The sequence below is a fragment of the Gorilla gorilla genome, chromosome 4 (genome assembly GCF_029281585.2).
Source record: "Gorilla gorilla gorilla isolate KB3781 chromosome 4, NHGRI_mGorGor1-v2.1_pri, whole genome shotgun sequence".
NCBI lineage: Eukaryota > Metazoa > Chordata > Mammalia > Primates > Hominidae > Gorilla > Gorilla gorilla.
In genome coordinates this window covers 47,504,234-47,530,855 of record NC_073228.2, presented here as the reverse complement: position 1 = coordinate 47,530,855, position 26,622 = coordinate 47,504,234, and the positions used below count along the sequence as shown (strand labels likewise).

Genomic DNA, 26,622 nt, shown 5'->3' with positions numbered 1-26,622 from the left:
TGTCCCCTTCACTTTCAGGCCTTGGGGAGTCTCTGCTCCTACCTGACTCTGTGTTGTAATTTCAGGGGAGCATCAGTGGAGGAGGCAGTGGGGGCAGCAGCAGCCTCCTGACCAATGCCCGCTCTTGGGGAGTGAGGATTCTGCACGTGGATGGTACCCTTTCTGTGCTGGGCTCCTGTGGAGGGAGAATTGGTGACTTTGACCAGGAGTGTCAGCTTTTAGAAGGATCATGGTCATGTGAGCTTCTGGTCACTGGAAGCCAGAAGTACTCAGCTGCCATGTTGATCCACAAAGGTGGGAGGATGTGGGGAAGGGGGAAAGCGGTGAGGACGCAGAGTGCAGGCTGTGGCCTCGGCATCCCGCAGGAGGTCCCTAGAACATGCCGTTTCATGTCACCTGCTACAGCTCTCCCCCAGCTAGTATGATGATCCTGTTTTACAAATGCAGAAATGATCTTAATATTCATGACCACTGGCCAGGCGTGGTGGCTCACACCTGTAATCCCAGCACTTTGGGAGGCCAAGGCGGGTGGATCACAAGGTCAAGAGTTCGAGACCAGCCTGACCAACATGGTGAAACCCCGTCTCTACTAAAAATACAAGCATTAGCCAAGCCTGGTGGTGCGTGCCTGTAATCCCAGCTACTCAGGAGGCTGAGGCAGGAGAATCACTTGAACCCAGGAGGCAGAGGTTGCAGTCAGCCAAGATCATGCTACTGCACTCCAGCCTGGGTGACAGAGCGAGACTCCGTCTCAAAAAAAAAAAATTCGACCAGGTGCGGTGGCTCACGCTTGTAATCCCAGCACTTTGGGAGGCCGAGGCTGGCAGATCACGAGGTCAGGATATCGAGACCATCCTGGCTAACACGGTGAAACCCCTTTTCTACTAAAAATACAAAAACAGCCGGGCGTGGTGGCGGGCACCTGTAGTCCCAGCTACTCAGGAGGCTGAGGCAGGAGAATGGCGTGAACCCGGGAGGCGGAGCTTGCAGTGAGCCGAGATTGCGCCACTGCACTCCAGCCTGGGCGACAGAGCGAGACTCCGTCTCAAAAAAAAAAAAAAAAAAAAAATTCATGGCCACCTAACAGGTATTGACTCTGTGCCACGAATTACCTCATTTAATCCTCACTACAGTCTTGTCCCCATTATACGGATGAGGAAATTGAGCCTCAAAGGGATTAGGCAAATTGTCCAGGGTCTCACCAGAGTGTGTAGTGTGGCCCACCACTCTCAGTTTTACTCAGCTGTAAATTTTGTGCTCCTTCTTTTTTCACACTGTAAACAACCTGTTTGCAGCCTGTTTACACTAGAATAGTTGTCTTGAACCAACTGGCAGTGAGTGGTTTCATACCCAGCTCCATTCTTGAGTCTGGAGTTTTCTCTGATCCATATTAGAGGATTGGTCCAGATGGGACAGCCCATAGGTGCTGACTGGGGCGCTGCCCCACCCCTTGGTACCAAGATCTTCCAGGGGAGTCTAGAGGCTGTACAGGGGAAGTTCCTGGTCTGGGATGTGGAGGGCTTCATCTCACTGAAAAATCAGCCATTTCTGACTTGATCTCCTTCCCTGCCTTTCTCTGTTAGAGGAGTGCTAGCATGTTTAGCCCTTGCTGGTCTTTCACCTGAGGGTACAGCTGAGTAGTTCACACAGCATGGCCTCCCTCACAGCCACAGCTCTTCAGGGGTGCCTTAAAGTCCTTAGCAAGCCATGAGGCACCTTCTGTTCAAAGATGAGTTGTATTCAATGCTGCAAAAGAGCATGACACCCGCTCAGGTGCTGTTGCAGGGATAGAGGACCCAGTCCTTAACCTCCGCTGTCAGGAGATGCAGAGGGGATGTGTAGCCAGAAGGTGGCAGGCAAGGCTGGAGTGATTCAGTGGGCTGGCCGAGCGAGTTTAGTCCTGCAGCCCAGGAAGGGGCTGTGCTAGGTAAGTGAAGACTGGAAGCCTTTGGCACAAACCCTCTGTCTTCTCCACAGAAATGATGATGCATGTGCAACAGCTGTCTCTTGCGTCTTTATGTGTGAAAAAACAACAGCCAAAGAAGCCAGAGGTAGGTCATCCTGCTGAACTGAAGGACAAATGGATGGTTTTCAGTGAAATCAGTGACAACTTAGGTAAATCCATGGCCCGCCCAAACCATCTCTTCCTGGCCATTCTGAAAGATGGAAGAGGAATGCAGCCTCTTACTTACCTCAGTCCTAGCGCCCATAGCTTTGCAACACCCTTTCTTCTCTCTTCTCTGTGGCACTTGCAGTCCTCCCATGGCACACACCCTGCTGAGACATCCCTATGGCCTGGACCACCTGGGCCATGGGCTGCCTACAGTAGTTCTGGACCAGATAAAGTTCATAAATGCCCATGGCACTGAGCAGGCTGCTATTCTGGAACTTCCCCTGTACAGCCTCTAGACTGGAAACGAGTCTGCATACTGCAGGGGTGAGAAGGAGTGATTGAAATAGCTGCCATCTTCTAAATCCTTGTTTGTTTTCCATTCTTTGCTGGCGTTAGAACTGTGTGTACCACATCAAGAGAGCCCAACCTGGTTTAAAGCCACAGTATCTTCACCCAAGCCTCAATCTGAGGAAGGATTAAATCTACAGATCTACCCACAGCCTGGCATCCAGGCACAGGACGAACAGTAATAACTATTAGTTAACAGTGCTAATTAGCTAACAGAACTAGCAAGCCACATCCAAAGTGGATGGAGCGGCTGGGCATGGTGGCTCACGCCTGTAATTCCAGCACTTTGGGAGGCCGAGGCCAGCAGATCACTTGAGGTCAGGAGTTCAAGACCAGCCTGGCCAACGTGGTGAAACCCCGACTGTGCTAAAAATACAAAAATTAGCCAGGCGTGGTGGCACATGCCTGTAATCCCAGCTACTCAGGAGGCTGAGGCAGGAGAATCTTGAACCCGGGAGACATGTTGCAATGAGTCATGATCGCACCACTGCACTCCAGCCTAGGCGACAGAGCAAAATTCTGTCTCAAAAAAACTTAAAAAAATAGTGGATGGAGCATTCAGACACTGACGCCCTCTCCACACCCTCTCCTCTAGGAGTGTTGGGGACATTGCTGCTGTTAAATTTGTGTTATTCAAAATTCAAAAGGGTATACAACAAAAATTCTCTCCCTGATCCAGCTTCTCCTCAACCACTGACCTCCCTCCCTGAAAGTGTGAACAGTTTCTAGGACTCTATGCACATAGAAGCAAATATGTCAACAATTCCCCCCTTCTATGCAGATACACAGCATTTTTACTTTAACTTAATCAGTTTTGTAGGCCAGGCACAGTGGCTTACGCCTGTAATCCCAGTGATTTGGGAGACCGAGGCAGGTGAATCGCTTGAGGTCGGGATTTGAGACCAGTTGGCCAACATGGTGAAACCCTGTCTCTACTAAAATACAAATATTAGCTGGGTGTGGTGGTACATGCCTGTAATCCCAGCTACTCAGGAGGCTGAGGCAGGAGAATCGCTTGAACCCTGGAGACAGAAGTTGCAGTGAGCTGAGATCACACCACTACACTCCAGCCTGGGCAACAGAGTGAGACTCTGTCTCAAAAAAAAGAAAAAAAAAATTAGTTTTGTAGATATCTAGCAGTGAAGTGGGTTTTGGGTGTAATGTGCTGATATGCAAGGGAATGTGAGAGGCTTCTTTGGATTGTGTTTGCCCCCAAGGTGTGGCCTAGAGGAGAATCTGGAACTTCTTAAGGCCCAGAGGCACAGGTGGTCATGGATCCACCATCATCCTGGCCCTCCAGTTAAAGCTGATTTTTTTATTTTATTCCATTTATCTTATATTTATTTACTTATTTTTCAGGTATACACCAGAAGATCCATTTACTCTTTTTTCTTTTTATTTTATTTATTTATTTTACTTTACTTTTTTTGTGAGACAAGGTCTGGCTCTCTCGCCCAGGCTGGAGTGCAGTGGCGCCATCTCTGTTCACTGCAACCTCCACCTCCTGGGCTCAAACCATCCTCCCACCTCAGCCTCCCAAGTAGCTAGGACTACGGGCATGCGCCACCATGCCTGGCTAATTTTTTTTTTTTTTTTTTAAGAGATAGGGTCTTACTGTGCTGCCCAGGCTGGTCTCAAACTTGTGAGCTCAAGCAATCCACCTGCCTCGGCCTACCAAAATGTTGAAATTACAGGCGTGAGCCACCACGCCCGGCCTCCATTTACTTTTTAATATCAGCTTTGTTTGACCTTGGCTTAAACATGGATTTTGACCCACAGGATCAGAGTACACAAGATAGGACATAGGAAAGCAAATGGCTATCGTCTTTATCCTAGTCCTATAGGGTACCTGGAACAGCATCAGTACCTAGAAAATAAAGCCGCCATTTAGTGAGCATCTATTCTGTGCCACATGCGACGAGGTCGGTGGGTACTCTTCACATTGCAGGTGGCAGAGCTGAAGTACCCACCAGGCCTCTGGGACTCCAGAGTTCTTGCTCTCTGTACTGTCCTGCACTCCCTGCACAGTCAGCTGCCATTAAGATTCACACACCGAGTGCCCCCCTTATTCATCGTGTTGCTGAGGAGGGAGCCGTTGTGCCCAGGTCTGCTCCAGCTCAGGGCCTGAGAGTCTGGTTCTGCAGGCCTCTCAACAGCAGGAAGCAAAGTGGGACAGACTGGCAGCCACTTGGCTTATCAGGCCCAGTTCCTTGACCCCCGTGGCTTCCTCACATCCTTAACCTATTTTTTCTTTCCATTTAGGGAACATGTCCAGCAGCAGAGTCAAGAACACGGAAAGGTCAGTGTGGTAGCTTTTCCTCATCTAATTGCAATCCCTCCCTCCCTAAACACTTCCCCACGACTCCCTCTGTGGCAGCATCTGCTCACTTTTCTGTGGCAGCAAGCGAGTCCAGGTTATCTTGCCCCTTTGTGTTTCCAGGGCCTGGTCCTCAGGTTTCTGGAGCGAGAGAGGCATGTCCAAGAGCAAGTCCAGAGCTTCTGGGCTGGGGCTTCTCCTTTAGAGCCAAGACCCCATGCAGACACTTTGGCTCCTGTGTCCTCTGGCTGTTCCTGGGCATCAATTGAGGTTCAGCATCCTTTTCCTTCTGATTCAGTAGCAGTTTGGGGGTGGGCAGTTTGACAGCTGCCTACCGTTTTCAGAACTGCCAAACTCCGTGAAACTGACAAACTGGCAGATTGATGGACTCCGTCTCCTGGTTCCTCTTGGACAGCAGGAGAGTTGCTCCCCCTGGATGTTTCTCCCAAAGATGCTCTTTCAGTGGCGTTTATTCATGCACAAGCAGGAGCTAAGAAAAGTCACTTGGCACCTCTCTCATGCTCAAAATTCAAGGAAGTCTGTAGGGGAATTGATTTTAATAACTGTCTCAGTTAATTAGAAAGACAAGAAATTGTCCCCAAAAAGTAATTAATGAGAGCTGCTGCTAAAGGAGAAAAGGCTGCTTTTTGCTTGGGTGCTACTGGTGGCCTCAAGTACAGTTGGGAGCTGTAAGGTGCCAGCGTCTTTGGGGAATTTATGGCTGTCAGATGGGCCCAGGATTTCAGCTGCCTTGGCTGCCCCTTCGACAGGACTCCTGGTCACTGTGGGTCCTGATGCCTAAGGGATTTTGTAAGCTATGCGAATAACTATCTAATAGGGGTGAGTCTCTTAATTGACTCCAAATTCATCTTCTCAGCACTCCTTTGCCCTGTTTTTTCAGGAACCAGATTTCACCTGTGATATTTTTCTACCATCCTGCTAATAAGACCACTAAACACTCTTTATCCCTCTTCCTCTCTGCTTCCCCTCCAAAAAACCCAGGGTCCTCCTGGAGCATTCTGCCTGGGAGTTGTTCTTAGGCCCCTCAGTATCCTGAGGCTCCAGAAGCAAAGGGCTAGGAAGGACCTGGGACTTTGTGGGAATGACCACCCCCACCCTGCTTTTAGCAGAAGCCATCAGGGGCTGGGTTTCTCCCACCAAACCAGCCAGGTGTCTGATGGTGGTGGCATCTTTGGTTGGTCGATAGCCTCCAGAATCCACACACAGGAGCTCCTGCGTCCTGCAGAGGGAGGGCCCATCTAGGGCTGCAGTTACACTGCAGCCTATCCCCCTACTGGTGCAACCTTTCTCCCAGGGGTAGAGGCTGGAGATCTGAGTGAATGGAGAGCGCAGCCTGGGGTGGCATGATTTCCAGCTCTTGCAAGGCTCTTAGGCTTTGGCAGAGCCTTCCCTCTCAGCATTTCCTGCATGTGTGGTGCAGGCCCTGCACAGGGGCAGACAGATAGCTGATGTGTGCATTCTTCCCCTTTCAGTGGCCAGACTGAAGGCCCCGTTCCTCAAAATCGAAGATGAAAGCAGGTGAGTGGGACCTCCTTTCTCTGCTTGCCCCAGCTAGGCCTGCACAGAGGAGGGAGGAGGGAGGGGTGCTCAGGGGCCTCAAGCTAATGTGAAGACATGGAGCCCCTTAACCCTGCACCTTCATCTTCCTGAGAAGCCACTTTCTCCCATTGTCATAGAGAAGTCTCACGCAAACCAGGAGGAGCCTCTGAGAGTGGCATTATACAGTGAATAGTCCTCCTGGAGATGAGTCAGAGGTTAATGATCCTGTGTGTGAATTACTTCCATTTAATACTCTGCTCTATGAGCTCATGGTGTCCCATGCAGGCTCATTATTGCAACTCCTTTCCCCTTGGGTGTATGCTGACATTTCATGTCAAATCATTACCCAGTCACAGTGCTAGTATAGTCCAAGACATCATCTTGGCTGAAATTAGGGTGCTAGGGGTGGTACTGGGGATTCCCTTGTCAGGCCACCCTGTACTTGATAAAGCCTTTCTGTTTCACTTTGAAAATCGTTTTCTGGCTCATGTTACCTCCTGACAGCCCTGGGTGAAAAAAGCATGAGGAGAGCCCATCTCTTCCTAATGGGGAAAACTGAGGTCAGAGAAAGGAAGGGACTTGTGTACAGCCACCTTGCTAATAAATTGCAGCCCAAGGCTAGAATCCAGGTGTCCTGCCTACCCTGTCTTGTGTCTTCTCTGTCCACCATTATGATCTCCTCTTCCCTCAGAGCAGGAGGGTCCCATTGACAATGTTAACCTAATGAGCTATTAGCAGCCATGTTGGTTATCACTGAATCTTCAGTAAGTACAAGATCGAAAGTCTATGTGAATCTATAATTATCTCAAAATTTAAATTTTTGTTTTTAATATTTTTTCCAAAAAGGCATTTTCAGACTAAATAAATTTTTTAAAGGAAATAAGTCCATGTATATCCAGCAGAGACTACTGAGGACAGAATTGTCTGTGTGCCTCAGACAGGGAAGGGCAGGGCAGCTGAGACCAGCCCTAGGAGCCTGGCATGCCTGCCCATCCTCCAGACAAGCCCAGGGTCACTTCTCAGCACCTGCAGACAGTGCTGCACTGGCTTTGGTGGCCCAAAGGCAAGTGGAGAGAACAATGGGATGGTACAGAGGTGCTGTCTTCCAGTTCCAGTGGGATGGAGTGCGTGTTCATCCCCAGCCCCTTCACACCTATTTAAATGTAGGTAATCATGACACATATGCAACGGCTGAAAGGCACTGTTACAGCCTCAGTATGTGCACTGCACATGGCAGGCACAGGTATATCATTGTCACCAGAGAGGGGTACACATATTCCTGGCATTATAGGCCAGAGAGGAGATCCAACTGGTGCTGAGATTTCTTGTGAAATTTTTTTTTTTTTTTGAGACGGAGTCTCACTTCATCACCTAGGCTGGAGTGTGGTGGCACAATCTCGGCTCACTGCAACCCCTGCCTCCCAGATTCAAGCGATTCTTCTGCCTCCCGAGTAGCTGGGACTAAAGGTGTTCACCACCATGCCCAGCTAATTTTTGTATTTTTTGTAGAGACGGGGTTTGGCTATGTTGGCCTGGCTGATCACGAACTGGCCTCAGGTGATCCACCTGCCTCGGCCTCCCAAAGTGCTGGAATTACAGGTGGGAGCCACAGTGCCCAGCCTCTTGTGATTTTTTTTTATGTGCTGTCTTGAAGCAGGTGCATTCAAAGCCTATTAGGCCTATTAGCCTGCCCATCCTCAAGTTTCAAGCCCCTAAGCAGAAACAATATCATTGAAGAAGAAAGAAACATGCCAGGGTTGTGAGGGGTACCCCCTTCTCCTTAAGGGTCCAAGAAGACTTATTTGTTAATTCACTGCTGAGCTACAGCACTCTTACCCTGCTCCCTGAGAATCCCTGGCTTGCACTGTTTCCCCCAGAACATGGACCATTGCAACCAAACATGGTGCACCTGGCAGTTACCTCACTTGGCAGGGTTTGCGAAGTATACACAGATCACTTCTGTCTCTGCAAATCTCTTAAATGTTTGCAACTTGAGGCACACTGCCAGAACCACTCAGTCCAGGTCTGACTATCCAGAACCTTCACTGTGCCTGTCTTCTCCTTTCAGAACACAGCCCTCAGATAGTTCTAAGGACCACCAAGAACACTTCACAGAACAGGGAAATAACTGTTCTGGTTTAAACATTCTTCCATTTAGAATCTGCCAGGCTAGAGTCCTCAAAGATTGTTGTAGGGTCAAGAAACAAATGGGAAGGTGGGGAAAAGTAGACCAGGAGTCTGGAGATGTGGCTTCTGATCTGACCTTGGCCGCTTAACTATTTGTGAGCCCTTGAGCAAGTCACAGAACCTCTTGGGCTTCATTTCCTTAGATATAAAATAGGATAAGCCCAGAGGGTGCTTATAGGATTCCAGGGAGGCAGTGGTATGAGTTTGAAAAGTAGACAGGGAGGGGCCGGGCGTGGTGGCTCACGCCTGTAATCCCAGCACTTTGGGAGGCTGAGGTGGGCGGATCACAAGGTCAGGAGATCGAGACCATCCTGGCTAACACAGCGAAACCCCGTCTCTACTAAAAATACAAAAAATTAGCCGGCCATGGTGGCGGACGCCTGTAGTCCCAGCTACTAGGGAGGCTGAGGCAGGAGAATGGCGTGAACCTGGGAGGCAGAGCTTGCAGTGAGCTGAGATCGCGCCACTGCACTCCAGCCTGGGCGACAGCGAGACTCTGTCTCAAAAAAAAAAAAAAGAAAAGTAGACAGGGAGAACATACGTATTAATTTAACCTAGAAAGGCTGATGAGTTTTGTTATAGAATTTAAAAGATGTGGAGGTGAGAGTCCACTTTATCAGGGCTGGAATTCTAGGGCATTGGGCGAGGCCCCCTCCTCAGCCTTTACCTTCCCCATTGTAGTCAAAGTGGAAGTTTTCTCTGTTGCAGGAAGTTTCGTCCTTTCCATCATCAGTTTAAATCCTTTCCTGAAATTTCTTTTCTTGGACCCAAAGATGCAAGTCCCTTTGAGGCCCCGACGACCCTGGGCAGCATGCACCATACCAGGTGGGTCTTTCTGGTTCCTGAGTACCAAGGGCTGGTTACAGGCCAAAGTGCTCCCCATCGGGGGCCTGCTGGTCAGATTTGGGAATGGCCATGTGTTTGCTCCTTAGGCAAAGTCTATTCTGGGAATGTAGCCCAGAGAAGAGAGACTAGGAGCGTTCATCCATTTTATTTTGTGTTCTTCATCCGTACTGAAGAAGAAACTTGAAGAAGAAAGGGAGGTGCCAGGGTTGTGAAGGGCACCCCCTTCTCCTTAAGGGTCGAAGAAGACTTATTTGTTAATTCACTGCTGAGATACAGCACTCTTACCCTGTCCGCCCAGAACCCCTGGCCTGCACTGTTTCCCCCAGAGCATGGACCATTGCAACCAGACATGGTGCACCCAGCAGTTACCTCACTCGGCAGGGTTTACCGAGTATACACAGAAGACAATAGACCGCTTTCTCAAACTCATATCTATAGACCACCATTATCAGAGTCCCCTGGGGTCTCTTTAATTAAAAATACAAGTTCTAGCTGGGCACAGTGGCTGATGCCTGTAATCTCAGCACTTTGAGATGCCAAAGTGGGAGGATCACATGAGGCCAGGAGTTTGAGACCAACTTGGGCACACAAACATAGCAAGACTCTGCCTCTACAAAAAAAAAATAAAAATAAAAGTGCAAAAAATTATGAGTCAGACAGAGTGGCTCATGCCCGTAATTCCAGCACTTTGGGAGGCTAAGCTGGGCGGATCACTTCAGGTCAGGAGTTTGAGACAAGCCTGGCCAATATGGTGAAACCCCTTCTCTACTAAAAATGCAAACAAAAAAAAAAATTAGCCGGGCATTGTGGTGCACATCTGTAATCCCAGCTACTTGGGAGGCTGAGGCAGGAGAATCGCTTGAACCCGGCAGGCGGAGGTTGTAGTGAGCTGAGATTGTGCCACTGTACTTCAGCCTGGGCAATAGAGTGAGACTCCTTCTCAAAAAAAAAAAAAAAAAATTAGTCAAGCGTGATGACAAGTGCCTGTAGTCCCACTTACTCAGATGGCTAAGGCAGGACAATCATTTGCGCCCAGGAGTTCAAGGTTGCAGTAAGCTATGATTGTGCCACTGCACTCCAGCCTGGGTGACAGAGTGAAACCCTGATGCAGGTTCCTAAACTCCACCCCATATCTATAGAATCAAAATATCTGATGATGGAGCCCCAAAAGCTGCATTTTACAAGCTCTCAGGTGATTTCAGTGAATATCAAAGTTTAAACTGGTTGGGCCAAACGTCAGGAATAACTAAGGGGCGGGGCGGGGGAGAAGATCGCTGCATTACGTGGCTCATGGCTTGTGGGCTTGTTAATGTTTCTACTCTGCAGATGTTTGAGAATTTGAACCCTCATTAACCAAAGTAGAGAAGGAATTCAGCTCAGGTGATGGGCGAGATGCCTTCTCAGACCCTTTCTAACCTCTGGGCTGTGGGGTTATAGACAAGGAGAGAACAGAGCAGACTCTCAGCCCTGGAGTTCCTGGGGCCAAGGAGGCTCTGTGGTTTCCATCAGCTGACAAAGGCTGTGGGTAAGAAAATAGTACAAATAGGAGGGAAAAAATTAAGGGAATGTGGCAGTAGATGAAATGGGAGCAAGGAGAGAAAGAGGTGAGGTTAAGTCCCAATACAAGGGATACCAGGGAGAGCCAGTCAGAAGGTGGCCCAGGCTTGGCGCTGGCAGTGATGCTAGGCCTGGGATGGCCTTGGGATCACAGAGGAGCTAAGAGGCTGTAAAGGGAAGATGAAGCAATGAAGCTTTGGTATCTGCATGTGAGGCGCCTAGGCAGGGAGTTGGCCCTGGTGGGACATCAAAGTTCCAGGCATGTGTGTATGTGGAAAATATGTGTAGGAAGAAGTGTTTAAATTTTTACATTTTTGAAATCATTATTATATTTTAAAGTTTAAAATGTTTAAAATTTAAAAAGTTTAAAATTTGTGTTACAAATGGTTTAATGTGAAAAGTCTATATTCCACACCCAGCCTCCAGTTCTATCCCCTCACTGGTGCAACCTTCCTCCCAGGGGTAGAGGCTGGAGGAGATCCGAGTGGTGCCTCACCCCTGCCAAATGGAGAGCGCAGCCTGGGGCAGCATGAAAAGAAAAAGCAAGTAACATCCAGCATAGTCAATACTGTATGATTCTTTTTTTTTTTTTTTTTTTGAGAATGAGTCTCACACTGTTGCCTAGGCAGGAGTGCAGTGGCGTGATCTCTGCTCACTGCAACCTCCGCCTCCCAGGTTCACGCGATTCTCCTCCCTCAGCCTCCTGAGTGGTTGGGATTACAGTGCACACCACCTCGCCCGGCTAATTGTTTGTGTTTTTAGTACAGATGGGGTTTCACTATGTTGGCCAACTGGTCTTGAACTCCTGACCTCGTGATCCACCCACCTCAGCCTCCCAAAATGCTGGGATTACAGGCGTGGGCCACCACGCCCAGCCTATATGATTCTTTATGTAAGAAGAGGGAACGAAGGATACACATGTACTTGTATATCCATGAACTATCTCTGGAGATAGACCACACCTGTAATCCCAGCACTTTGGGAGGCCAAGGGGGAAGGATCACTTTGAGGCCAGGAGTTCGAGACCAGCCTGGGCAACATAATGAGACCACCCCCCCCATCTCTATTTTTATATTTTTAAAAAATCTGGCCAGACACAGTGGCTTATACTTGTAATCCCAGCACTTTGGGAGACTGAGGCAGGTGGATCACTTGAGCTCACGAGTTTGAGACCAGCCTGAGCAACATGGCGAAACCCCACCTCTATTAAAAATACAAAAATTAGCCAGGCATGGTGGTGCAAGCCTGTAGTCTCAGCTACTCAGGAGGCTGAGGCTGGGGAATTGCTTAAGCATGGGAAGCAGAGGTTGCAGTGAGCCAAGGTGGTGAATCTGCACAATAGCCTGGGTGACAGAGTAGACCCTGTCTCAAAAAAAAAAAAAAAAAATTGCATTCCCTTTTATGGCTGCAGGGTATCCGTTATTCCATTGTATGGAATGTATTTACTGTATTTTATTTAACCAGTCTGTTATTCATGGATGCTTAGATTAGCTCCAATGAAAATCATGTTCAGAGTAAATTTGCAATTGTTCAAGTATATTTGTGGAATAAATTCCTAAAGGTAGAAATATTGGGTCAAAACATATATGCATTTATAATTTTGATAAATTCAGCCAAATGGCTTTTCGTGGAGCGGATACCAACTTATATGTTTACCTGCACTGCATGAGAGAGGCTGTTTCCCATCCCCTTGCCTCATGCTGTGACTGGCAGATATGCTGACCTTCAGTATAACAGATTAAAAACTGTATCTCAGTATAATTATAATTTTTGTTTTTTCTTACTATGAATGAGGCTAAGTAAGTTTGCATATGTTTGGTTGTTTGAATCTCTTTTTATGTGAACCTTCTTTTTATACTTTGCCCATTTTTTATTTGGTTATTGATCACTTTAATGATTTGTAAGGAGCCCTTCTCATATTAGAAAAATGAGCTCTTTGTTATTAGTTCTAAATATTTTCTTTTCTCTGCTCACTGCAACCTCCACCTCCCAGGCTCAGGCAATCCTCCCATCTCAGCCTCCCAAGTAACTGGGAGTACAAGTGTGCACCACCACACCTGGCTAATTTTTATATTTTTTGTAGAGGTGGGGTTTCACCATGTTGCCCAGGCTGTTCTCGAACTCCTGCGCCCAAGTGATCCTCCCACCTTGACCTCCCAAAGTGCAGGGATTATAAGTGTGAGCCACTGTACCTGGCAGTTGTAAATAAATCAATATATATATATTTTTTCCTAAGCCTCCCTGAGCAGAGAAGTTGTAAATACTTTTAAAAGACAAGAAAACCCCAAGTTTGTGGTTTGTCTTTTAACTTTGCTATATTAGTCCATTTTCATACTGCTATACAGACCTGTCTGAGACTGGGTAATTTGTAAAGGAAAGAGGTTTAATAGACTCACAGTTCAGCATGGCTGGGGAGGCCTCAGGAAACTTACAATCATGATGGAAGGCAAAGGGGAAGCAAGGCACCTTCTGCACAAGGTGGCAGGAGGGATAAGTGCTGAGTGAAGGGGGAGGAGCCCCTTACAAAAGCATCACATCTCATGAGAACTGTCACGAGAATAGCATGGGGGAAACCACCTGATTCAGTTATCTCCCCCTGGTCTCTCCATTGACACTTGGGGATTATAGGGATTACAATTCAATATGAGATTTGGGTGGGGACACAAAGCCTAACCATATCATTTTTTGCCATGCATAAATGATTCTTTGCCATGCATACGTATTTTAAAGTTGTATGTAGCTGAATTTATGAGTTTTTCTGTATATCTTCTGGGTTTTGTGTCATACTTAGGAAGTCTTTAAAAGGAGTGTTTTGGACTTGTCGAGTTTGCTGGACAGCCAGATAGAAATGCCCTTTGGTTGTTAGAAATGTGGGGCTGATATTCAGATAAGAATTCAGGCTTGGCCGGATGTGGTGACTCAGTCCTGTAATCCCAGCATTTTGGGAGGCTGAGGTGGGCGGATCACCTGAGGTCAGGAGTTTGAGACGAGCCTGGGCAACATGGTGAAACCCTGTCTCTACTAAAAATACAAAAAAAAAAAAAAAAAAAAGAAAGAAAATTAGCCAGGCGTGGTGGTGTGTTCCTGTAATCCCAGCTATTCGGGAGGCTGAGACAAGAGAATCACTTGAACCCAGGAGGTGGAGGTTGCAGTGAGCCGAAATCGTGCTGCTGCACTCCAGCCTGGGTGACAGAGCGGGACTCCATCTCAAAAAAAAAAAAAAAAAAAAAGAAGTCAGGTTTGAGGAAGGTTTGAAAGTCCTAGCGGACAGTGAGGACAGCTGTGAGAGATCCAAGGCAGCATGAGGGAAGGGACAGACTGAACCAAGCTGGGGAGACATTCAGGGTGGAAAAGAAGAGCAGTCCCTTCACTGTGGTTGAGACCTTTTCCCTTTCATCTTTCAGGTCTCATGAATGTGGGTGTAGGTTTGAGCACAGAGTTGGAATTCCTACAAGGGATTCTTGCTGCTGCCATCACCATCCCATCCTCACCTGTCGTTTAAGAGAAGGACGGAGATGGCTGGCGCGGTGGCTCACACCTGTAATCCCAGCACTTTGGGAGGCCAAGGCAGGTGGATCACCTGAGGTCAGGAGTTTGAGACCAACCTGGCCAACATGGTGAAACCCCGTCTCTACTGAAAATACAAAAATGAGTTGAGCATGGTGGCGGGCGCCTGTAATCCCAGCTACTCGGGAGGCTAAGGCAGGAGAATGGCTTGAGCCCAGGAGGTGAAGATTGCAGTGAGCCAAGATCGCACCACTGCACTCCAGCCTGGGTAACTAAGCTAGACTCTCTCAAAAAAAAAAAAAAAAGAGAGAGAGAGAAGGACAGAGATAAGACAGGCTGCCCACAGGGAGGTCTCCAGACGTCTTCTTCCTTGTTCCCCTCTTGCCATTCTTAGATGATTGGTACCAAGCTCAGGGAAGGCCTGCCTGCCGGTGCCTGCACAGCCCCTTGGCCATCTTGGTCCTTCCCCTCCCTGACCTAGGCTCCAGGCTCTAAGTAGTGGCTCCTCCCCCAAGGGCCCCAGCAGTAACCACTTTGCCGCACTATGTACCCTCCCCAGAGAATCCAAGGATGGAGAGCCAAGCCCGCGATCAGCTGCCCGCACCATGCCCAGGAGGAAGAAAGGCTACTGCGAGTGCTGTCAGGAGGCCTTCGAGGAGCTCCATGTGGTGAGCCCCTTCCCCACTAAGCAGCTGCTCCTAGAGTGCCCTGAGGGAGCCTGCTCGCTGGGGATGAGTCCTTCCTATGTGATCTCTACGCTGCTATGGCTGTCCTCCAGGGCCAGAGCATGGGCTGGGAGGTCAGCTTCCATGTCCCCCTCCCCCCAGGCCTCATCTAATGCCCTGTGCTCTTCTCCCCCGCCGGCAGCATCTTCAGAGTGCCCAGCACCGGAGCTTTGCCCTGGAAGCCCATCTATATGCAGAAGTGGACAGGATCATTGCTCAGCTCAGCCACAGCTTTGCAGACATCCCTTTCCAGGCTGGCCTCCCCAGGTGAGTGCCACGCTGGCAGGCACAACTGTGTCTGCACTCTCCTCTGTTGCCCTCTGGGTGGGAAGAGACCCTCAGGTTGGTGGCTGCTGGGACCAGACTGTGATGTTTTCCTCTTTTCTCACCTTCCTTTCCCCTTATCCTCAGTCCTGTTTGTTTTGGGGCTGGCCAAAAAAAATAAAAAGACCTCCATTTGTGGCTTCAGTTGATGAAGACTAGACCCAGACTAGACTGTGGCTCCCTTCCTACTCCACGGGCTTTGATGTGGTTGATAAGCAGTTCTGGCCAGGGAGCAGGGGGTTAGTGCTTGGGCCTCTCCTAGATAGGTGAAAAGCAAAGTCTTTCCCCTCTGTAGAAGTCACCCCCAGAAAGAAGGACTGCATGGGGTTTGGTGGGAATTCCAGGGCCCTCTGAGCCCTGCTTCCCCTTGCTGCCAGCAAGGCAGACCCTCTCCCACCTGGGGCTGTGGCTTCACCTCTCACCCCAAATCTCCACCTCAAGCTCAACTTGCACAGCGAGGCACTGCGCTGCTTTCTTCAGCTGCCAAAGGGCACAGCCTCCTCTGTGAAGTCATGAAATGGAATAGCCTCTAACCTATTCCTCTGGCCGGCCCCAACCACAGGCCGCAGAGCCAAGAGAAGTGCACACAGTGCTGGCTGCTGCGGCAGGTTAGACCCAAACAGGAGGACTTTCACACAGGGCCTCAGAGAAGGCAGCTCTCTCGGCACATGAACCGCCAGCTGCGGCAGCTCTCCCTGTGCCCTCAGCCCTGGCCCAGGCCTGCTGTGAAGTTGAAACCTGCAGCTCACAGTGTTCTGTCCCAACAGGTGGTCAGGTTCCCCAGCTTCTGATTGTGACCCTCTCTGTCCTGAGACTCTGCACCCCCATCAGCCCTCCCATCCCAGGGCAGCATCTCCCAGGATAAGGAAAGAAGACAGCTGCCAGGCATCAGGTATCCCAGAGCAGGATGGGACAGTGGACATCACGCAGGCACCAGCTGAACGTGCAGGGACTGGTGAGGTACCTGGACCTATAGCAAGCTGCCAGGACCTGGGGGTGTCAGTTGATGTGTTTGTGGACCCCCCAGGGATACCAGTGTCCAGGAGCCCTGCTTGCCAATGCCTCCTGCCTAGCTCTGGTTTTATGGAACTCTCCTCTGGCCCAGACCTGGCACTTTTTGGCCACAAGCGGAAGGTTCAGTTCCCCAGTGGCAGTGCTGAGAAGAGAGTGGGGGCCTCCTGGCCACAGGCTTCATTTTTTGTCCCAATAGCCCCCAACCCCTGCGGCACCAGGACAACTAGTGGCAAGCATCTTCCCTCTCTTCCCCTTACAGGCCATGAGTCCAGGCTCCTCACCTCCCTCCAGCCCTTGTGCCACTCACAGACCTGCCTCTCTCTCCCAGACCCCTTCCCCTGGCAGCCCACAGACAGACCAGCAGAGTTCTGGGCCACACAGCCCTCCTGGCTGGGGAAAGGGTGGCCCCCAGGGCCTGAGGATTCTGAGTGTACAGCCACTGGCCCTGTATCCCAGGAGGCTGGCCAGCTCCCCAGCTGCCCCACAGCTCCAGGCTGGCCATCAGCTCCCCTGTACTCAGCTACCAGTGTGCAGCCCTCGGGAGCACCTGTAGAGAGCAGGTCTACCTCCCTCCTGCAGCCCCTGCCAGCCAGTGCGGGAGCCAGCTGTTCCCGATGCCTCTGGGCCCCCCAGCCTCTCCAGGTGCCCTGTCTCCCTGTCTCCCAGCCCTGGTCCCAACCCCAGCCCCAGCCCCAGCCCCATGCTGGCAGAGAGCTGCTCCTATGAGTCCCCAAGGTGCTTGGCTCTTCACAGGGCCAGGCAGCTCCAGATTGAAGGGCCACAGATACAACTTACTCCTCTGCTGGGTGCTGCACACCCGGCCAGGGCTGACCAGGACTCAGGAGGGGCAGAACCCCAGGACTTCCCCAAAAGAGCCAGAAGGAGGCCCGGGCCTGGCCTTTGAAGTCCAGCAAGCAGCTGTCACGCTCAGCTCCATGGAGCTGACAGAGCCACCCCTCCCACTGGCCAGGTCTTTGGGAGAGAATCTGGGCTGGGGGCTGCCCTCTCCTACCCCCGCCTCCTGCCATGTTCCTGACCAGGCAGAGTCTACAGTGGGCTTGCCCAGCTGAGGCTGGCCGCCCACGCCAGGAGGCAGAGGCGAAGTTGGCATGGGGAGGGACCACAAAGGAGCTGGGGCAGCAGGAGTCGTGGCCTGGCTTCCTGGCCCTCCACAGGCTCTTGCCTCTCTGCAGAGCCGCGGGTTAGCTGTTGGTGTGCTCCACCCCCAACCCCGGCCTCCTTTCTCACGAGCATGTGGCCGCTCCTGCTTTCCAAAATGCCTGTGTTTGTCCCCTCCCCCAGCCCCCCACGCTCCCGCACACAGATCCTCAGGAACATATGAAGCAGAGGAGGGGCTTGGGCTGCACCACTCACAGAGCTCCCTCCCCCAGGCACTTAGTTGGGGCCCAGCACTGACCTTTCCCCTGAGCCCAGGGTGTGGCCAGAGCCCCCTCTGGGACCCCTCTCGGCCCTTCTCTGCCTCCTCAGCTTGAGCTGCCTGCCCGAAGTTCGGCTGTTCCGGGGCTAGTGTGTCACCTGCCAACTTCCACATCACCCTCCTCCCTCACTCCCTCCTCTCCTTCCCCAAGGACCTCCCCCCATTTCTGGCAGCCAAGCCATTAATCTGAAGACAGAAATGGGTTTGCTATCGATTCTCTGGCCACTTTTTCTTTCATTACAATTTGTACCGTGGTTCTTCTCACCCTTCTCTGCGTCCGTGCATTTAAAGAGTTGTCTCTTTAAATGTTGAAGCTTCCGGAAGCCTGGTGCTATTCTGTGTCTCCTTTCAAAGGAAGAAGGGGGGGCCCAGCTATGGGTGAGGACTCAAGTTATTAGTTTGGAAATAGAGCAACTATGTGTACAGCCCACCTTAGAGGTCATGTTACCCCCTTCCTGTTAAATTTTACAATTAATTTTGGTTCAGGAAATGTAAATAAATTTGTTAATTACAAATAGCAAAGAGATGGGGCTGGAATGCCATATGTCGGTCCTTGATCTGCCCTCCAGTGACCCAAGGCAGGGCTGCAGGCCAGCAGCGATGGACAGAATCACTAGATGGTGGGATGGGACCTCCTGCAAGTCACACGTGTGTGAGTGCCACAACCCTCCTGCCGGCCTTGCCCAAGGGCTCCAGGGAGCAGGGCTGCCTCTGTCCCTGCCCAGCCTCCTTTACCCAGTCTCATCTGGTCACTTACTTGGCTCTGCTGCCTGGGGAGTGGTCGCCTGCAGAGGACATGCCCCTCCATCCCTCCCAAGAAAACTCCTTTGCCCTGGCGGACATTCCTATTAAGGGCCCACTCCTCTTCCCTGAAGCCAGACCGTGGCTTATGTCTGCACGCTGCTGGGTTTGTCCCTTTCCTTTTGTGACATGGGGTTGCCTCATTCCCCATGACACCACCCCTCTGCATGAGGAAGTTTCCCCTCGCCCCTGTCTCAGACTTGTATACCTTTACCTGCTGCTCACACAAAGCCTGTGGTGCCGGGTTCGGGTGCCCTCATTGTCAACTGCAGGACCCATTCTCCGAACTTCACATCTGTGTACCCTTGCCTTCCCCTCCTATCTCAATGATCGTGACCTTGGACATCTCTGCCAGGCCAAACCCCAAGGCTGGAACACTCCTCAGCCATTTCTCCATTGCGGCTTCCTGGCTGTAGACTCAGGTTAGAGGTGAACCCAGAACACCTGAGACTTGACCCAGGATGGATGGGTGCTGCTTGATGTGAATGAGGTCCCGCAGTGGCTCCTTGGCGTGAGCACTGCTCAGACTCCTTTCCATTCCAGCCCCCTTTCAACATGTTGCCATTTCTTTCTGAAGAGGTGTCCTCCCTCCACAAGTCACGCTGTCTGTCCCTGGCCCTCCAGCCCACCTAGCCAACCACTCTTGTTGGTTTCCTTCTCAGACTTGCCACCTTTCCCCTCTGCCCCAAAATGCCATGCTCCTCTCCTGGAAAACACTTGAGTTGATTCAGTAAATCGACTTTAAATACTTGAAGGCTCCCGCCTTCTTTTCTCTGGCTCCTTCCTGCGGTCTATACCTACCGCCTCCTCTTCACCTCCTTCCCTTCCACACTTCCTTCCTGGGTAGCTCTGCCTGAAGCATTCCACTAAGATCATCTATTCCAAGGTCATGGACAGGCTACTGGTGACCAAAGTTGGTTCCTTTTCTCCTTTCTTTCCTCCTTGAAGCCTGGCTCCCTTGGTCGCAGCAGCCCCTCAGTGGCCTGGTTCTCCTGTTCCCCTGCCCTTCCTCACCATTGCCCATTCCCTCATTCGTTCATTCAGCACAGGCCTTGCCGTCTGCCCTGAGTCAGCTCCGAGACACCTGAAGAGCCCTCCAGCCCTAACTACTTTCCTCAGACTCAGTCCCCAGGCCTTTGTTCTTGCCTCTTCTCGCTGAGCCTTTCACTTCTTGGCAGATGTGACCGTTTGGTAGCTCCACCCCAACTCCCTTCTGCTGGGTGGAATGCAGGAGCTAGCTGCCTCCAACTCACTGTGACCTCAGAAAAATGCCTTTATTACTCGGGCCTCAGTTTCCTCGTCTTTAAGTAAGGGGCTTGGATGAGATGATTTCAGGACCCTTTCCAGTAATAAAATGCTGTGACTGCCAGCAAATCTTTTATGTCCTTCCCTATCCTGCCACCAGCAGGAGTGCTGTATACCCGAGCACTCCTCCTCATCCTGGACCTTGGCTCCCCTTCCCAGGGGAGTTTCAGCTGTGCCCAGCTCAAACTGTTTTCTTGATCTAAAAAATGGAGGTAATCTAGGCTGGGCACGGTGGCTCACGCCTGTAATCCCTGCATTTTGGGAGGCCGAGGCGGGCGGATCATTTGAGGTCAGGAGTTCGAGACCAGCCTGGCCAACATAGTGAAACCCCATCTCTACTAAAAATACAAAAGTTAGCCGGGCATGGTGGCATGCCTGTAATCCCAGCTACTCGGGAGGCTGAGGCAGGAGAATCACTTGAACCTGGGAGGCAGAGCCGAGATTGTGCCACTGCACTCCAGCCTGGGCAACAGGGCGAGACTCTGTCTCGAAAATAAATAAATAAATAAATAAATAAATAAATAAATAAATAAATACGAAAAATGGAGATAATCATAGTTGCTGCCTCGCTAGGAAATCACAAGAATGAAATCAGATGTGTTTGTGAGGTATGTGGCACAGAGCTTGGCACATTGTCTCAACAAATAACATATTACCCACAGGCACACATGCCTGTGAGGCCTCCCTCCTAAACTTACATAAAGCTTATTCTCACTAATTCCCACCTGGCAGTGTCCCTTGGTAACTGGCGTCCTCATCTTGGGTGAGCATTTGTGGACGAAGCTGCTGAGGGGCACTGTGAGACCCCCTGTCCCAGGCCCCCTCCCAAGGGCCCTCTCCTGAGCTCCAGGAGGATCCCTTTTGTGGAAGAGAAGTGGCACTTGGGCCCTTATGGGTGTGACTGTATTTGTGCCCCACAGACCTCCCAAAGGATGAGTGTGCCTGGGATCCTGGTGCCCCAGGTGCCCCCAACTCCTCCCTTGGTGAAGCCTGAGAGCTTCAGAGATTAAAAGAGGGGCCACTTGGACGCCTGAGAGGGAGGAGCATGAGGTTTCCCGGGAGAGCTATGCAGATGAGAAGAACGGTCCTTGGACCCTGGGCTGGCATCTAAGAGGAAGCAGGATGAACTTCCTGTCCAAATGCTAGGCACTTCCCCTGCTGCCACCCCTCCACATCACGACATCAGGCACAGGTTGTCTCTGCGCTGGGTAGAGAGAGGACCCCAAGCCATAGAGAGGCCTGGGGTCCTGGGCAAGGGCCAGGGAGCCGGTTTGCTCCTTGATGCCTTGGACGGTGCGAGCCCAGGGTGACTGAGCCCCTTTCATGCGCCAGACGCTGCTCCCAGCATGGGCAGCTCAGCCATCATCCCTGAGACGAGCACTGTGAGGGGGGTGGTTTTCTAACCCCTGTGTCGTGGATGAGGAAACCAAGGCCCAGAGAGGCCAGCGGGCTTGCTCAAGGTCACACAGCCAGTTTGTGGGGGAGGCAGGATTGGGACCCCAGCCTGGAGACCTGAATCCTGCCCCCTTGACTAGCATGGTCTGTGCTGCAGGCCTTAAGGCTGGTCACCAGGCCTGGACGGCCTCCACTGGCAGGAGTCACTGCCGGTGGTATCACCCCAGGGCTGGGGGCAACCAGCACCTCTCCCTTACCTGGAGTTGCGGAGACAAGGTCTTGGCCCTGCATCCCCAACTTGGCCCTTATGCAGGAAAATTTGAGAGAATCGGCTGAAGAGCTAGAAGAGCAGCAGAAGGAAGGAGGCTCCGGCCTCCTAGGGAAGGGGCTTCCTAAGGGAGGCCAGAGACCCACCCCTCAGGGCCCCACAGCTCCCTCAGCAAGAGCAACCCCAAGAGTGGCATCAGGGCAGCAGAAATAGTGGCCCCAGCCTCAATGGATGGACCGAAGGAGCCAGCCATAGCTATGAAGTTGAGGTGGGGCCCCCCAGGGAACCCTATGTTTGAGGGGGAGACACAGGCCTGCCCTGATCTAAGCAGAAAACAGCCCTTGCTATCAGGGTCAGGTCTGATGAGGAGGACAAGCCCTGCTCTTCTGAAGTCCCAGTCTGATGAAGGGCCACCAATGAGAAAACAGACAGCCCTGACCTCAGGAGGGACGGTGGGTGAAAGAACATGAAGCAAGCTTTCTGTGTGGGGATCCCACAGCTCCTAAGAGAGCTGAGGCAAGCATAAGACAGGGGAGGTGGAACCTCAGGGACTGGGGACTGTGGTCAAGGGAGAGGCAAGAGGTCTAGCCAAGGCCGGGTGCCAGGGTTCACAGATGTAAGCTAATCCCAGCACTTTGGGAGGCTGAGGCTGGAGGAGCACTTGAGTCCAAGAGTTCGAGACTGGCCTCGGCAACATAAAAAGACCCCCGTCTCTACAAAAAGAAATTTTGTTAGCCAAGCATCGGCCTCATGCCTGGTAATCCCAGCACTTTGGGAGGCTGCTCTGCCTCCCAGGTTCACCCCATTCTCCTGCCTCAGCCTCCCGAGTAGCTGGGACTACAGGCGCCCACCACCACGCCTGGCTAATTTTTTGTATTTTTAGTTGAGACGGGGTTTCACCGTGTTAGCCAGGATGGTCTCGATCTCCTGACCTCGTGATCCACCCGCCTCAGCCTCCCAAAGTGCTGGGATTACAAGCTTGAGCCACCACGCCCGGCCTTGAATGGGTCTCTTGAGTCCAGGTGTTGAGACCAGCCAGGACAACATGATGAAACCCAATCTCTACAAAAAATACAAAAGTGCTGGGCACGGTAGCTCACACCTGTAATCCCAGCACTTTGGGAGGCCAAGGTGGGCAGATCACTTGAGGTCAGGAGTTCAAGACCAGCCTGGCCAACATGGTGAAACCCCATCTCTACTAAAAATACAAAAATTAGCCGGACATGGTGGAGCACACCTGTAATCCCAGCTATTTGAGAGGCTGAGGCAGGAGAATTGCTGGAACCCGGTGGGAGGAGGAGGTTGCAGTGAGCCGAGGTCATACCATTGCACTCCAGCCTGGGCAACAGAACAAGACTCCGTCTGAAAAAAAAAAAAAAAGCCAAGCTTGGTGACGCCACCTGTAGTCCCTGCTACTCAGGAGGCTGAGGCAGGAGATGACTTGAGCCCAAGAGGTCCAGGTTACAGGAATCTGATTGTGCCACTGTTCTCCAGCCTGGGCAACAGAGCGAGACCCTCAAAAAATTAAAAAATAAGGTCTATTGCCTGCAATCTCAGCACTTTGGGAGGCTGAAGCAGGCAGATTGCTTGAGGCCAGGAGTTTGAGAACAGCCTGACCAACATGGCGAAACCCCATCTCTGCTAATAATACAAAAATTAGCCAGGCGTGGTGGTGCACACCTGTAATCCCAGCTGCTTGGGAGGCTGAGGCAGGAGAGTCACTTGAACCCAGAAGGAGATTGCAGTGAGCCGAGATCATGCCACTGCACTCCAGCCTAAGCAACAGAGTGAGACTCCCATCTCAAAAAAAAAAAAAAAAAAAAAAAGGTCGGCTGGGTGCGGTGGGCTCATGCCTGTAATCCCAGCACTTTAGGAGGCCGAGGTGGGTGGATCACCTGAAGTCAGGAGTTCGAGACCAGCCTGACCAACATGGAGAAACCACATCTCTACTAAAAATACAAAATTAGCTGGGCATGGTGGCACATGTCTGTAATCCCAGCTACTCGGGAGGCTGAGGCAGGAGAATTGCTTGAACCTGGGAGGTGGAGGTTGTGGTGAGCCGAGATCATGCCATTGCAACAAGAGCGAAACTCCAGCTGGGGGCGGTGGCTCACCCTGTAATCCCATCAGCACCCTGGGAGGCCGAGGCGGGTGGATCACGAGGTCAGGAGATCGAGACTATCCTGGCTAACACAGTGAAACCCCGTCTCTACTAAAAACACAAAAAAATTAGCCGGGCATGGTGTTGGGCACCTGTAGTCCCAGCTACTCGGGAGACTGAGGCAGGAGAATGGCATGAACCCGGGAGGCAGAGCTTGCAGTGAGCCGAGATGGCGCCACTGCACTCCAGCCTGGGTGACACAGCGAGACTCCATCTCAAAAAAAAAAAAGAGCGAAACTCAATCTCAAAAAAAAAAAAAAAAAGTTCTAGGCCAGGCATGGTGGCTCACACCTGTAATCCTAGCACTTTGGGAGGCAGGCAGATTGCCTGAATTTAGGAGGTTGAGGACAGCCTGGACAACATGGTGAATTTAGGAGGTTGAGAACAGCCCGGGCAACATGGTGAGATCCCGTCTCTACTACAAATACAAAAAATTAGCCAGGTATGGTGACACATGCCTGTTGTCCTAGCTACTCGGGAGGCTGAGGCAAGAGAATCACTTGACCCCAGAGGTGGAGGTTGAAGTGAGCCACGATCTTGCCACTTTACTCCAGCCTGGGTGACAGAGCGAGACTCTCCAAAAGAAAAAAAAAATAGTAAGTTCTAGCCGGGTGCAGTGGCTCACGCCTGTAATCTCAGCACTTTGGGAGGCCGAGGCGGGTGGATCACGAGGCCAGGAGATCGAGACCATGCTGGCTAACACGTGAAACCCCGTCGCTACTAAAAATACAAAAAAAAAAAAAATAGCTGGGCGTGGTGGCGGGCACCTGTAGTCCCAACTATTCAGGAGGCTGAGGCAGGAGAATAGCGTGAACCCGGGAGGCGGAGCTTGCAGTGAGCCGAGATCGTGCCACTGCACTCCAGCCTGGGCGACAGAGCGAGAGTCTGTCTCAAAAAAAAAAAAAAAAAAAGTAAGTTCTAGCCAGATCTGCTTGGAGCCGGGGAACCCAGGAATATAAGTGGCTATGGGGGCCAGGGAGCCATATGACCGAGTCTCCACTGGAACTAGTCCAGGGTGCCACCAGGGAGAGTCACTCTTAGCGCTCATCAGGTCTCCCCAACAGGAAGTCTAGGGTCCCAGGGCCACCGATGTGGTAGGAACATGCCTCTGGTGAAGAGGCCTGGACCACAGATTGGGCTTGCTCTGTGGTCTTGAACATGTTGGAGGACCCAGACTCTCCCAGCCCCGGGCTCCCACTGTGAAATGACAAACCTCACCCAGCCTACTGGGGGGCACTCCTGATCAGGACTTGCTGATGTGGCCCTGGGACATGGGCAGGCTGGAGCAGGACAGCCACCTTCGTGTCTGGGGTGTGTGGTGAGGGTGCATGGGACCAGATATACCAGTCCCCTCTGGTCCCAAATGGAGGGCAGAGATGGAAGTAGGACTAGGGGTGGCTAAGAGGAGTGGGGCCATGGAGTATGGGATGTGCCTCTCACCAGCTGTGTGACTTTGAGAAGCTCACATAACCTCTCAGAGCCTCAGTTTCCCCATCTGTAAAATGGGGAGCACAATCTCTCCCTCTGGGCTCATGATGAGTTTCCAGGAATACCACCTAGTAGGCCCTCATTCCCAGGAGCCTCCTCATGCCTACATCTTGGAGGAGGTTCTCAAGATGTCTCCAGAGCGAAGGAAGAATTGGCTCAGCCTTACTGAGCATCTGGGTCTGGCATGGCAGGTGGTTGGGGGTGGGGGGAGTCACTTGGTTCCCTGCATTGATGTCAGCGCCTCCTGGGAAATCGCCTTCTCACCTCTCCTGGGCCTAAAATAGAGCGGGGGGTGGGGGTGTCACAAGCTAGAGGCAGTTCCCTCATCCCCAGCAGAGGCCCTGGGTCCTTGCGGAAGCAGAGGACCCAGGAAGGGGTTTCCTGCCTCCAATCTTGTTCTTCGGCGACCTGTGGTCCCCTAGCATGGGTACCAAAAAGGTCAGGGTGGGGACTCAGCGGCCCAGCCACCATGCCCTACCACACCCCACACCATCTCAGGTATCTGGCCTTCAGCACCCCTAGCAGAAGTCTGAGGTCCCAGCCCTGGTATTGGGACCCAACATCCCCAGGAGCTGGGTGGAGGGCACAGCTAGGGATGTAGGTTGGGAGGTCCAGTATTTTGCAGACAGGGCAGCCTAGTCTGACCAGAGAGGGAATGCTGGGGGGCTCCAGAGGTGTCTTCTGCTCCTAAGGATTGGGACTAGCAAGGGAGGGGGAGCCATGGGGCATGCTAGCAGCATATAAGTGACCTGGCTAGTTTATATTTTATCTAGGAGGAAGGACAGGACGCCTGTGAGAGACTCAGGAACCCAGACGGACATGCCAGCCCTTCCTGATGGTTGGAGTGACAGCGATCCCTGAAGCCCTCCTGGAGGCCGGGGCATCTTTGGCGGGGAGAAGGAGCCGATGGGAAGGGGTCTGTACCGCGGGCGTGAGAGGACTCCGCAGTGACACGACCCGTAGCGAAGGTGCAAGAAATCCCAGAGGCGTAGAGCCCGGCGTTCGCCAAGAGCCTCTGCCCACCCCAACCCCAGCTTCCACAGCCTGGGGTCAAGCGGGGCGCTCCAAGCTGGGGCTGGGGCAGCCTCTCTGGGGTACCACGACAGAGGGGCGAACGCGGGCGCCGCAGCCACGCCCCTGCCCCCGGGCCCCAGACGGGCAGTCGCCGGGTCGACCCCGAGGGTACCCCGTCCCCTACTTCCCTCCCCTACAAATCTACGAGTCCTCGGAGATGCTCAGGCAGAGGTGGCCGAGGAGAGGCCGCGGGA

General features: G+C 51.8%; 1 protein-coding gene across 17 annotated transcripts in view; it reads left to right on the top strand.

The window, feature by feature from the left end:
- The window catches only part of DBF4B (DBF4B-CDC7 kinase regulatory subunit), a 68,574-nt gene extending 42,325 nt beyond the window's left edge, over window positions 1-26,249 (top strand). For 10 of the 17 annotated variants that reach the window (XM_055387914.2, XM_055387909.2, XM_055387918.2 and 7 more), the window contains 8 exons: window positions 66-153; window positions 1,978-2,051; window positions 4,724-4,760; window positions 6,272-6,317; window positions 9,234-9,350; window positions 14,995-15,103; window positions 15,303-15,427; window positions 16,252-18,458. In XM_055387914.2, the coding sequence (XP_055243889.1) occupies window positions 66-153; window positions 1,978-2,051; window positions 4,724-4,760; window positions 6,272-6,317; window positions 9,234-9,350; window positions 14,995-15,103; window positions 15,303-15,427; window positions 16,252-17,224 (1,569 nt within the window). In that variant the 3' untranslated portion in view covers window positions 17,225-18,458. Of the gene's footprint in view, window positions 1-65; window positions 154-1,977; window positions 2,052-4,723; window positions 4,761-6,271; window positions 6,318-9,233; window positions 9,351-14,994; window positions 15,104-15,302; window positions 15,428-16,251; window positions 18,459-18,505; window positions 19,489-26,127 lie in introns of those variants that run through there. The other 7 variants (XM_063706350.1, XM_055387919.2, XM_063706356.1 and 4 more) reach the window with 6 other exon arrangements.
- Window positions 26,250-26,622: the final 373 nt, after the last annotated feature.